The sequence below is a fragment of the Maylandia zebra genome, linkage group LG14 (assembly GCF_041146795.1).
Source record: "Maylandia zebra isolate NMK-2024a linkage group LG14, Mzebra_GT3a, whole genome shotgun sequence".
Classification (NCBI taxonomy): Eukaryota; Metazoa; Chordata; class Actinopteri; order Cichliformes; family Cichlidae; genus Maylandia; species Maylandia zebra.
In genome coordinates, this window is record NC_135180.1 from 4,879,197 (window position 1) to 4,893,042 (window position 13,846).

At 46.0% G+C, this 13,846-nt stretch overlaps 1 protein-coding gene across 1 annotated transcript in view; it reads left to right on the plus strand.

Annotated features, from left to right (window-relative positions):
• Nucleotides 1-564: 564 nt before the first annotated feature.
• Nucleotides 565-13,846, plus strand: part of nlk2 (nemo-like kinase, type 2) — a 61,226-nt gene continuing 47,944 nt past the window's right edge. The window contains exon 1 of the mRNA XM_004572476.6: nucleotides 565-2,335. Within this exon, the coding sequence (XP_004572533.2) occupies nucleotides 1,860-2,335 (476 nt within the window). The 5' untranslated portion in view covers nucleotides 565-1,859. The remainder of the gene's footprint in view (nucleotides 2,336-13,846) is intronic.

Here is a 13,846-nt window from a genome sequence, read left to right on the forward strand (position 1 = left end):
TCACCTAAAAATTCTACAAATAATACCCCCCCACCCCCAAGAAAATGAAGACAAAAAGTTTACTATTCTTGCAAATATTAGATATTATTATGATATCTATATGTATCATCATATGTGTATGCACATCTTACATCCAGTATTCACGTCCTTTGACATGACATTCAAAATTGACCACAGGTCAAGACAGATCTGGGCAAGGGTACAGAACCTGTGAAGCTGCTTTCAGGAATATAATGCATCAGCAACTAGAAATCCACTTTTTTTCTTTTCTTTTACGGAGCAGTGTTCTTTGTATAGAGAAGTAGTAAGTCTGAAGTCATATCATATTTTATTATTTTAAAATTATTTTCAATTCAATCATTTAATTTTAATCCCTGGTCTGGATTCTGAATATTTTCCTGCAATGAAGTGAGCGGTGTTTTTCTCTGCATCTATGTGGAGATCATTGGGCTTTTCGGTCAGCTATCAACCCCGCTGTCACCCCAGCTAACACGCGCCACTGGCTGCTCGTTGTGACAATCAAGGAGGTTACAATTACGTCATTGCCGTGCGGAAGACGATTGGTTGGCGACCCTGCCTAATCTCAGCGCTGAGCGGCTAAGGTTTTGTTCACCATGTTGGATGAACAGCTCATTTCAGTTACCTCGTGACCAATACTTTTATCATGTCACATAAGCGTCGTGAGCTTGAGGTGTAGAGGATCAGCCGAGTGACGTTTTTTTTTCCTCAACTGACAGCGTCAAGGCCCAGCGGAACCAACGGAAGGACTGCTGTTTTTATGTGGAGATACAGATACCCATTAGCTAGCTCTGAGTTGTCAGATTGAATAAGGCTGTCTAGCTCCTGGCGGTAGATTTTGTCCCACAACAAACGGATTTAACTTGTTAGTCTGTTTGGATGCGCGCTTCTGAGCCGTATTAGGACAGAGTAGAATACAGATACACACACAAAGCTGTCGATGGGGGAATTACTTTGTCTGCCAGCCGTCTGTGAGGATTTCTCTTCTCGTGTTTTGAGTCATGGTCGAAGCTTCGTCACCCTGTCAAACTGATGGGGGTTTCTTTGGAAGCACGCGGCTCGCTGGATTTCTATAATAATATGTGAATAGGGTGGATTGCCGAGGCCCGGGCCTGCCTGCCTCTCTGCGCTGCTGTATTGTAGCCTTGGCTGGGTTACACCTCCTCTGCACCGGATCAGCAGCGTTAATTACGACTCTGAGATTACCTCTGCCATCAGAGTAGCTGTTTGGCCTGTGCACACATCTTAAGGAGAATTCAGTTTGGAATAACAGATGCGATTTTAAGCCGTGTGGTGAGAAAAGCAACGGCGCCAGACCCGAGTGTGTGGCAAACTTGGAACACTTATAAGATGAATGCTCTGCTTCCCATGTGACCTGCTTTAGATCGCACTGTTTTATTAAGAGGGGAAGGTGAATTTTTCCCAGGAGGAGAGGTTGAACAGTCTCTGTGAAGTGCATATAAGTTTTTTTTTCTATTGAATATTTTCGGTTTGTCACTGACAGCAGTGGCACTGTTAAAGCTGCATAGATTGTATGTTTGGGTGGTCCATTGCCCATAATATGCTCTCCGTCACTAGTTTCAGACTTCAGTAGTCTAATGGTGTACCTAATAGAAAATTAATTTAGGGGAAGTGGGGCAGAGCCTAGTTAGTATTATGCTAAAACGCCATACCAGATATCGGAAAATTTCTGTCAAAGTGATTGACTTCGGACGCTTAAAGGACAAAATATATTTTCTCTATGTTTGCCATAAGTTGTATTAACCGTGGGGTTGCTGTCTGGTTGCCATTAGTATCATTTTGAGAAGCAGTTTGAAAAGGAGGCATTTAAGTATCATTGGATGGCTCTTTGCGGTACAACTGCTGCAAATGTTACAAAAATGATGGCTGCTTACAACGGTGGCTCCTCAGCAGTAGCTGCCCATCACCCCCATCACCACCACCACCAGCTCCAGCACCTACCGCCTCCCCACATGCATCACCACCACCACCACGCGGGCCAGCACCACTTACAGCACCCAGGCTCAGCCGCTGCTGTGCACACGGTCCAGCAGCACACATCAACGGCTGCCGCTGCGGCGGTGATGCTAAACCCCGGACAGCAGCAGCCCTACTTTCCCTCTCCAGCCCCCGGGCAAGCTCCCGGGCCGGCGGCGGCCGCGGCTCCCGCACAGGTCCAAGCGGCTGCAGCAGCCGCTGTCAAAGCTCACCACCACCACCACCACCATCAGCAGCAGCAACACACGCACCATTTACAGCAGCAGCTGGATATTGAGCCTGACAGACCCATCGGCTACGGGGCGTTTGGAGTTGTCTGGTAAGTGCAGTGCACTGCGCGCTCATAATGCATCTCTGTATCCACTAATACTACTAACAGGCCATGGCTTATTAAAGTCGTTCATTAGTGTTTCGCATCCCTCTCCAGCAGCAGTTTTTTTTTTTTTCTTTTTTTCTTTTCTGTCTCAACCCATAGTCTCTAAACTTGAGCCTGTTGTCATACTGAAGACGTTTGCACTGACTTCTGCTAAGTGTTTTAGTTTTGTAAACATTTGCACGTGAGTAAATGTTTACAGTTTTTTTTCCTGACTTTTTGTATATTGTTTACAAAGACTAATTGTATTATGCCTAATGAGTACTAATGATCAAAGACAACACATGTCCTGAAGTCCAGAGATAATTCGAGGAAATTTCCAGTTGGTCTCTTGGTGTTAGTAATCTTAGTTTGACTCGATAAAAGTGTCAGAAAATGGGCTTCTTGAGTTTTTAATAATGTGAATGTTTGTCCCATGGAAGATCGTAAGCAGCATTATGGACTTAAATTTATCACTAACGTCAGAATGTCTTGGCCCAGAACACCAACGTAATAATTTCACCTGCATTCTGCACTGAAGAGAAGCCTGACGTTGGCAGTGATAACTGTGGGTGGCTGTAGTACAGCAGGTCGTCTACTAACTGGAACGTTAGTCATTTTCCCCGAGGCATCCACTGAAGTGTGAGTGCGTGTGTAAATGTTAGGAAGCGCTTTTATGAATGTGAAATATGTGAATGGCGCATGTAATTGAACGCGCTTTGAGTGCTCAAATTGAGTAGTGGTAATATGCATATAGTTTTTTTGTTTTTGCAATTTAGCAAAAATAATAATAAAAAAAATAATCATCTGCTTCTTCAATTTAGCCTCACATTCTGTGGATTGATTTCACTGTCTTCAGCTGATGTGTGTATGTACTAGACACTTGTAGACATGTGATTGTTAACCTCCCCACCATCACCAAAATAAAAGTTTATCCCCGACTATGATGGTGGACTTAATAGTAATAAACTAAGATCTCGTCTTTTATCCGAACATGCTGACATGTTGAGTTCACTGAACAAAAATGGTACTTCAGTTGTGTATGTACACTTACGATGCATTAGCCATGCAGTGTTTAAACTGTAGCTGATGTAGAACAAAAAAAATAAAAGTTTAACTAAGCCTCATCTTTTCTTTTTTTTTTAAAAAGAAAATACGTCTGCCAGGGATGTATGTGACTAATCTTTGATATTTTCATTAGTCTGTACCAGATGTACTAGCCAATGTTGTACATTTTAACTGATGCCCAATGGGGGTAAATAGTTTTCATAACCATCATTGTTAATAAAATCTTCAGACAGTCTATCACCCTCTTCCTGTAGCCACTTCCTGGGTCTCGTTTCAGGGGCTCATAAGTATTTTCATCACTGAGTAGTGACAAAATTTTCTCATGATAGTCTTTTTGGTTAAGCAATACTGTGCACCTACCCTTGTCTGCCGGAAGGATGATAATGTTGTTGTCATCACGAAGTGATGTGAGTGCCTTCCTCTTCTCCATGGTGATGTTGGATGCTGGGGGCTTTGCATTGCTGAGACAGGCCGAAACTTTCGTCTGTAGTTGCTCTGCTTCCACTTTGCAATATTGTTGTTACGAATTGCTGTTTCTGTGGCTGTGATCAGCTCCACTAGCAGGATTTGTCTCGGTGTGACAGCAAAGAGAGGCCAAGTACAGGTTCACTAAAGAAGTGGACATTGCTAAACATCAGCACTCTGAGAAGATGCAGCAGCAGATCTCAGAGAATGACTCGGCCTCTGTGTGGAAAGGTTTTAGGAATATCACAAACTACAAGCCTAAAACCCCCCACTCCACTGATGACTTGCTCTTAGCCGACACCCTTAACGACTTCTACTGCCGTTTTGATGAGCCATCAGGCAGCCTTCACACCTCCAACGGCCCCAACAATAGAGACACTTTGGACACTAATTCCCCCACCTCTCCCCCCTACATAGAGCCATCACCACCTTCAAACCGTTCACCTACAACACCCCCCTCCTCACCCCACACAAAAGAGGATTTCACACCACCTCCTCCCACCACAACTCTTCATATTCATGAAGCAGATGTGAGGAAGCAGTTTAAGAACCTGAATGCTCGGAAAGCTCCCGGCCCAGACGGTGTGTCTCCTGCCACCCTCAGACACTGTGCAAACGAGCTGGCCCCAGTGTTTTCTGGCATCTTCAACTCCTCACTGCAGGCATGCCATGTGCCTGCCTGCTTCAAGTCCTCCACCATAATCCCTGTCCCCAAGAAACCTAGGATCACTGGACTAAATGACTACAGACCCGTGGCTCTGACATCTGTGGTCATGAAGTCTTTTGAGCGCCTAGTTCTCTCCCATCTCAGGACCCTCACGGCCCCCCTCCTGGACCCCCTGCAGTTTGCATATAGAGCCAACAGGTCTGTAGACGACGCCATCAACGTGGCCCTACACTTCATCCTGCAGCATCTGGACTCCCCAGGAACCTACGCCAGGATCCTGTTTGTGGACTTCAGCTCTGCCTTCAACACCATCCTTCCAGACCATCTCCGAGACAAGCTTTCCCAGATGAATGTGCCTGATCCCATCTGCCGGTGGATCACTGACTTCCTGACGGACAGGAAGCAGCATGTGAGGCTGGGAAAGAATGTCTCGGACTCCCGGACCATCAGCACCGGCTCCCCTCAGGGCTGTGTTCTTTCTCCTCTGCTCTTCTCCCTGTACACCAACTGCTGCACCTCCACCCACCAGTCTGTCAAGCTAATCAAGTTTGCAGATGACACCACCGTTATTGGACTCATCTCGGACGGGGACGAGTCTGCCTACAGGAGGGAGGTTGAACGTCTGGTGTCCTGGTGCAGCCACAACAACCTGGTGCTGAATGCCCAGAAGACAGTGGAGATTATTGTGGACTTCAGGAAGCACACAGCCCCACTCCCCCCCATCATCCTGACTGACACCCCCATCACCTCTGTGGACTCATTCCGCTTCCTGGGTACCACCATCACCCAGGACCTGAAGTGGGAGCCCACCATCACCTCCGTCATCAAGAAAGCCCAGCAGAGGATGTACTTCCTGAGGCAGCTGAAGAAATTCAACCTGCCAACACGGACGATGATGCAGTTCTACACTGCAATCATCGAGTCCATCCTCACCTCCTCCATCACCGTGTGGTACGCTGGAGCCACTATCAGGGACAAACAGAGACTGCAGCGTGTTGTGCGCTCTGCTGAGAAGGTGATTGGCTGCAGACTCCCATCTTTGCAGGACCTGTACACCTCCAGGACATTGCGGCGTGCAGCTCGGATCTCAGCTGACCCTTCTCACCCTGGACACAGTCTGTTTGACCTGCTCCCCTCAGGCAGGAGGCTCCGGTCCATTCGCACCAGAACCTCTCGCCATAAGAACAGTTTCTTCCCCTCTGCTGTTGGACACATGAACAATAACCATATGACTGTACCCGCCACTAACACATGACCCTACGCTGTGTCACTGCATCATTCTATGTTTGGCACTGATCACCACCTGCACTCATGTATATATCTTTCAACGTAGCACTCTTAATTCTTATTCTCATGTATATATCTCATGTATATCTCATGCACATATCTTTCCACGTAGCACTTTTAATTCTTATTCTCATGTGTATATATCTCATGTATATCTCATGCACATATCTTTCCACGTAGCACTTTTAATTCTTATTCTCATGTATATATCTCATGTATATCTCATGCACATATCTTTCCACGTAGCACTTTTAATTCTTATCCCTACTTTTATTTTTTTCCATGTCTATTTAAGTGCTATTTATGACAGCATGTTTGCACTGAAGCACCGCAGCAATTTCCTAATGTTGTAAACCTGCTCAACATTTGGCAATAAATCCCATTCTGATTCTGAAAATTCAACCCTTTAGCAAGGATGTTTTTCTCTGTTTGGGTGAGCTGTCTGTCAGACAAATTCTTCACCCACTTGTCCACATCCTGTGTCGCATCCTTGTCTCTTCTGGTCACTGAGGACACTCTCGGTATTTTGTGGTGGTTTCCGACGTACAACAAGTAAATCAAACTTCCTTTGTTGCCTGGTCCTAGACTTCTTGTGCTGTGCTAGATGAGCCTTCTCAGTAAAGTCAAACACCTTTTTAAGAGTATTCTCATCTAAAAGCATAGTCAGTCTCTGTCGGATCCGCTCCTCTTGACATTTTAGCATGTCGATGGTAACATTTGTTTGCTTCACCCGTTCATTAAGTAACTGATGCTGTGCCTTCTGGAGAATTTTTGTTGCCTGGAAGCCTTTAACTGAAGAGCTCATTTGCAGACTTTTAGGAGTAATCCTGTTTTATCGGCTGAATCTCAGGTGGTTCCTGTAGTCCGCCATCTTACGTGCTGTTTGCTCATACTGACGTACAAGCTTTAGGCAGTCCTTGCCAAAGTGGGTTAAAACGTCTTGATGCATTCTCAATCATCCAGGAAAGTAACTCTCCAAAAGTTGATTCTGTTCATGTGGACGTAGCGTTTTGTGCGAGAAACGTTTTGTCACTCATCCAAGTGACTTCTTCAGTCTCAGCTGTTAGATTTATTTATTTATTTTTTTAATAAAGGCGAAAGAATGAGATTCCGGATGCAAACGGTGGAATGGAAAAAGCTTATTTCCATTCCACCGTTTGCATCCGCAAAGGGTGGATGTGCTCTTTATTAACAATAGGGTGAGGAGTTCAGTCATTTAGGAGGGTCAGAGTAGAACCGCTACTCCTCCACATCGAAATGAGCCTCTGAAGCAGTCACCTCCCTGGTAAGGTGTTCTGGCCGGGCATGTCCTACCAGCAGGAAGTTGAAAAATGGAGGCAGTGAACAAAGTATCAGTGCGAGTCACAGGACCCCTGACTTTGCGTGTCTGCTGTAGTGACTTTAGAAAATGTAGGAATTAGTATTGAAGGAATGAAAAGACTTGGAGTACTGCATCTGAAACTCTGAGTGTGACGATGAAGTGAGTATTTTTAGTGTGTGTGTGTGTGCTCACCACTAACCCTTGAAGTTAACATTAAAATAATGCAGTAGTTCATATTGTGCAGTAAATGTAAATTTATGTACATTTTTTTAATAACACTATTTCCAGCAATGTCATACTCAACAGTTTTCTTTAATGCAAGTACTCCATACGAAAATGGCGTACTTGCATTATATAAAAATAACAATAGTAGCAAATAGAAAAACAATATATTTTTGTTAAACTGAGTTAAACCAGAGGTCAAGTCAGTGGGTAAGCACATTGGAAGTTCTGAGTTTGCTTAAATCGAGAGGGTTTTTCTAATTGAAAATTTTCTAATTGATTGCACTAACAATTTAAAAGAAATTTAGAGCTACTTCCCTAGCCAATCATAAGTAACTATGAATGTTAGGCATGCTGTGCATTGCAGTACTTTGATTTAGGCTACCTCTGCTAAGAAAAAAAAATCTGATTATTCTGATAATAATAATTTTCGACACAAACTGAATTAAATGGTATATGGACTAGAGAGCAACTTGGGGTTAGTATCTTGCCCGAGGGTATTATTGTGTTATTGCCACTCTTTGTCTCCTCTTCCATCAAAATGAGTGAGTAGGGGGAGGTAGTGCAATGGCCCAATCCACCAAGGGAAAAGTTTTACCCAGACAGTTTTCTCTCCCTGGTGCTGTCTGCAATAGTGTAATATCTATGATGGATAAGTTTGTCAAAGTCCTTGCAAGTTGAGCATGCGGACATGACTGGATCACAGAAGTGTCTACTTTTCTTTTTCTTTTTTTTTTTCTTCATTGTTTCATTGGCTTGAGATGATTCCTTTTGGCATAAGAACACATGCCTCTTTTGTACTCACTGTACTAAAGTCTAGAAAGAAATCGGTTGGTGCAGCGTCCCATGTGCTGGTTCATATTTATGGCTCATAACTGTTTTTTTTTTTTTTTTTTTTTTTAGCGTACTGTTAGACTGTGAATGCTTTCATTTGCGGGGTGACCGTGGTTCAGGGGGTTGGGAAGCTCATCTTGTAACCGGAAGGTTGCCGGTTCGATCCCCAGCTCTTTCTCTCTTGGTCATTGTGTCCTTGGGCAAGACACTTCATCTACCACCTACCTGAGCGCCAGAGGGGCCGATGGTGCGATATGGCAGCCTTGCTTCTGTCAGTCTGCCTACAGCTACACAGCTACAACTATAGCTTGCCTCCACCAGTGTGTGAGAGTGAATGAATAGTGGAATTGTAAAGCGCTTTGAGGGTCTCGAAAAGCGCTATATAAATGCAATCCATTATTTTTATTATTATTATTCCTCAATTTCAGTTAAATTCAGTTTTAACCTGAAGAAACCTTTGGCAGAACCAGGCTGAGTCAGGGGCAGCCATCTACCATGACCAGTTGGTGCTATAGGAAGGGAGACAGGACAAAGATATGCTATGGAAGAGAGCCAGAGATTAATGATAACTAATGATTAAATGCAGAGAAGTGTGTAACCAAACAGTGAGTGAAACAGAAGCAATCAGTGCATCATGGGAAGTCCCCCAGGAACCTAGGTTTATTGCAGCACAACTAAGGATTGAGTGTCAACTAAATTATATGCTTTTTCTATAAGCGGAGATATTTTATCTGAATTTCACTCACTCCTCATTCACGCCCCTTTTAGTCTTCAGTGTGTGTATGGATGTGTATATATGTATGTATATGTATATGTATATGTATATATATATATATATATATATATATATATATATATATATATATATATATATATATATATATATATAAATAAAAAAAAAAAAACACCCAGCACGCCCCTGCGGGTGGTTTATCCTTCAAGCTCGGGTCCTCTACCAGAGGCCTGGGAGCTTGAGGGTCCTGCGCAGTATCTTAGCTGTTCCCAGGACTGCGCTCTTCTGGACAGAGATCTCCGATGTTTTTCCCGGGATCTGCTGGAGCCACTCGCCTAGCTTGGGAGTCACCGCACCTAGTGCTCCGATTACCACGGGGACCACCGTTACCTTCACCCTCCACATCCTCTCGAGCTCTTCTCTGAGCCCTTGGTATTTCTCCAGCTTCTCGTGTTCCTTCTTCCTGATATTGCTGTCATTGGGAACCGCTACATCGATCACTACGGCTGTCTTCTTCTGTTTGTCTACCACCACTATGTCCGGTTGGTTAGCCACCACCATTTTGTCCGTCTGTATCTGGAAGTCCCACAGGATCTTAGCTCGGTCATTCTCCACCACCCTTGGGGGCATCTCCCATTTTGACCTCGGGACTTCTAGGTTATACTCGGCACAGATGTTCCTGTACACTATGCCGGCCACTTGGTTATGGCGTTCCATGTATGCCTTGCCTGCTAGCATCTTGCACCCTGCTGTTATGTGCTGGATAGTCTCTGGGGCATCTTTACACAGCCTGCACCTGGGGTCTTGCCTGGTGTGATAGACCCCAGCCTCTATGGATCTTGTACTCAGAGCTTGTTCTTGTGCTGCCATGATTAGTGCCTCTGTGCTGTCTTTCAGTCCAGCTTTGTCCAGCCACTGGTAGGATTTCTGGATATCAGCCACCTCCTCTATCTGCCGGTGGTACATACCGTGCAGGGGCCTGTCCTTCCATGATGGTTCCTCGTCTCCCTCCTCTTTCTTGGGTTTCTGCTGCCTGAGGTATTCACTGAGCACTCGGTCAGTTGGGGCCATCTTCCCAATGTATTCTTGGATGTTCCTTGTCTCATCCTGGACTGTGGTGCTGACACTCACCAGTCCCCGGCCCCCTTCCTTCCGCTTAGCGTACAGCCTCAGGGTGCTGGACTTGGGGTGAATATATATATATGTATATATATATATATATATATATATATATATATATATATATATATATATATATATATATATATATATGAGGGATTCTTCGATACCCAACATCCACAATGACGGCGAAACAACTAGTAGCTCAGTGTTCCAACATTCGAAAGAAGGGACTGCTCTCACAGCTAGAGATTGACGAGGTACAACACAAATGCTACGGCAAGGAGGAGTCAGGACGCCAGGTCAGGGGGGAGATATCATCACCCCCACCCGAGATTGGGTACATAGCCCCAAGTGCGATAGGAGAAGGATCGTTGAGTGCGAGAGGAACTGACCTGAAAAATAGGATCATGGCCAAGCTTGAAACCTGGATCCCCCGTAGCCGGTTACCAAAATTACGTGAAGTACCCTCAGAAGGTCTGCTAGATGATGTTAACGCAGCACTACGGGCAATACCTACAACCACGATTACCGACACTAACAAGCTGATCTACAATACGGCAGCAGTGATCAGTGAGATGCTTGGCTACAAGTTGAACAGCCACAAGGGGCAGTACCCTCCATGGAGAAGGAGGCTAGAGGGCAAGATCAAAGTAGCACGGAGGGAGGTTAGCCAACTAACGGAGTTGCAGAAAGGTGCGACAAAGAAGGTGCCTAAGAAATACAGCAAGCTGTCCATACCTGAGGCCTTGGAAACTGCCAAGCAAAGACTCACAGCCTTGGCCAGCCGCTTGAGGAGGTACACCAGAGAGATAGAAGGCAGGAGAATAAACCAGCTGTTCTCCACAGAACCAGCAAAGGTGTACTCTCAGTGGCAAGGGAACAATAAGAGAACAGCACCACCAAGGCTGGAGACGGAGCAATACTGGAAGAGCATATGGGAGAAGGATGCAACCCATAACGGCAATGCTCAGTGGCTAGAGGATCTGAGGGCAGACCACAGCGACCTCCCTGAACAGGGTCCAGTAACCATCACAGTGGCAGATATCCAAGAAAGGGTCTCCAGTATGAAGAGTTGGACAGCACCAGGGCCCGACATGGTTCACGCCTACTGGCTGAAGAAGCTGACTGCACTCCACGAGCGTCTGGCAGCACAAATGAACCAGCTGCTAGTTAACGAAAGACACCCGGAATGGCTAACTGAAGGCCGGACGGTCCTGATCCCCAAGGACCCCAAGAAGGGACCGGTCCCCTCCAACTACCGACCAATAACCTGCCTCAGTACTACATGGAAGCTCCTGTCAGGCATCATATCGGCTAAGATGAACAGGCACATGGGTCAATACATGAGCGGGACACAGAAAGGAATTGGCAAGAATACCAGAGGTGCAAAACACCAGCTACTGGTAGACAGAACAATCAGCCGAGACTGCAAGACCAGACTGACCAACCTGTGCACTGCCTGGATTGATTACAAGAAGGCCTATGACTCAATGCCCCACAGCTGGATACTGGAATGCCTAGAATTGTACAAGATCAATGGGACCCTAAGAGCCTTCATCAGGAACTCAATGGGGATGTGGCGTACAACACTAGAGGCCAACTCCAAGCCCATAGCACAAGTTACCATCAAGTGCGGGATCTACCAAGGAGATGCTCTGTCCCCACTGCTGTTCTGCATAGGCCTGAACCCCCTCAGTGAGATCATTAACAAGACTGGCTACGGATACCGACTACGGAACGGAGCAGTTGTCAGCCACCTCCTGTACATGGATGACATCAAGCTGTATGCCAAGAGTGAACGAGACATCGATTCACTGATCCACACTACCAGGCTATACAGCAATGACATTGGAATGTCGTTCGGACTGGAGAAGTGTAGTCGGATGGTAACAAAGAGAGGGAAGGTAGTCAGAACTGAGGGGATTGAACTACCAGAAGGCAACATTGCAGGCATAGAGGACAGTTACAAGTACCTGGGGATCCCGCAGGCAAATGGGAACCATGAAGAGGCCGCTAGAAAGGCTGCAACCACCAAGTACCTGCAGAGGGTCAGGCAAGTCCTGAGGAGTCAGCTGAATGGTAAGAACAAGATCCGGGCCATCAACACATACGCCCTGCCCGTGATCAGGTACCCTGCTGGGGTAATAAGCTGGCCAAAGGAGGAGATAGAAGCCACTGACATAAAGACAAGAAAGCTCCTGACCATGCATGGAGGGTTTCACCCCAAGTCCAGCACCCTGAGGCTGTACGCTAAGCGGAAGGAAGGGGGCCGGGGACTGGTGAGTGTCAGCACCACAGTCCAGGATGAGACAAGGAACATCCAAGAATACATTGGGAAGATGGCCCCAACTGACCGAGTGCTCAGTGAATACCTCAGGCAGCAGAAACCCAAGAAAGAGGAGGGAGACGAGGAACCATCATGGAAGGACAGGCCCCTGCACGGTATGTACCACCGGCAGATAGAGGAGGTGGCTGATATCCAGAAATCCTACCAGTGGCTGGACAAAGCTGGACTGAAAGACAGCACAGAGGCACTAATCATGGCAGCACAAGAACAAGCTCTGAGTACAAGATCCATAGAGGCTGGGGTCTATCACACCAGGCAAGACCCCAGGTGCAGGCTGTGTAAAGATGCCCCAGAGACTATCCAGCACATAACAGCAGGGTGCAAGATGCTAGCAGGCAAGGCATACATGGAACGCCATAACCAAGTGGCCGGCATAGTGTACAGGAACATCTGTGCCGAGTATAACCTAGAAGTCCCGAGGTCAAAATGGGAGATGCCCCCAAGGGTGGTGGAGAATGACCGAGCTAAGATCCTGTGGGACTTCCAGATACAGACGGACAAAATGGTGGTGGCTAACCAACCGGACATAGTGGTGGTAGACAAACAGAAGAAGACGGCCGTAGTGATCGATGTAGCGGTTCCGAATGACAGCAATATCAGGAAGAAGGAACACGAGAAGCTGGAGAAATACCAAGGGCTCAGAGAAGAGCTCGAGAGGATGTGGAGGGTGAAGGTAACGGTGGTCCCCATGGTAATCGGAGCACTAGGTGCGGTGACTCCCAAGCTAGGCGAGTGGCTCCAGCAGATCCCGGGAAAAACATCGGAGATCTCTGTCCAGAAGAGCGCAGTCCTGGGAACAGCTAAGATACTGCGCAGGACCCTCAAGCTCCCAGGCCTCTGGTAGAGGACCCGAGCTTGAAGGATAAACCGCCCGCAGGGGCGTGCTGGGTGTTTTTTATATATATATATATATATATATATATATATATATATATATATATATATATATATATATATTTATTTATTTATTTATTTATTTATTAGGGGTGCAACGATATTCGTATCGATATTGAACCGTTCGATACAGTGCTTTCGGTTCGGTACGCATATGTATCGAACAATACAACATTTGTAATTTCTTTTATCAATTTTCCTTCTGACGATACTGTCTGTGTTGAGCGCTCAGTGAATCTGTGTTCGACTACTCCGACCTAGGCTGCACTGTCGAGCGCAGATCCACTGAGCGCTCAACACAGACAGCATAGTCAGAAGGAAGAGCGCAGGGCAAGCTAGCAAGACAGAAGTTAAGCTCTACTTGCAACAGGCAAATTGAACCTCATTCAGATCTGGCGTTTGGAATTATTTTGGTTTTCATGTGACGTATGACCCTGAAGGTAAGCGAGTCATGGACTAAAGTAAAACAGTATGTTGGATGTGCCACGCAATGCTCAATTACATTGGTGTGAACTAGT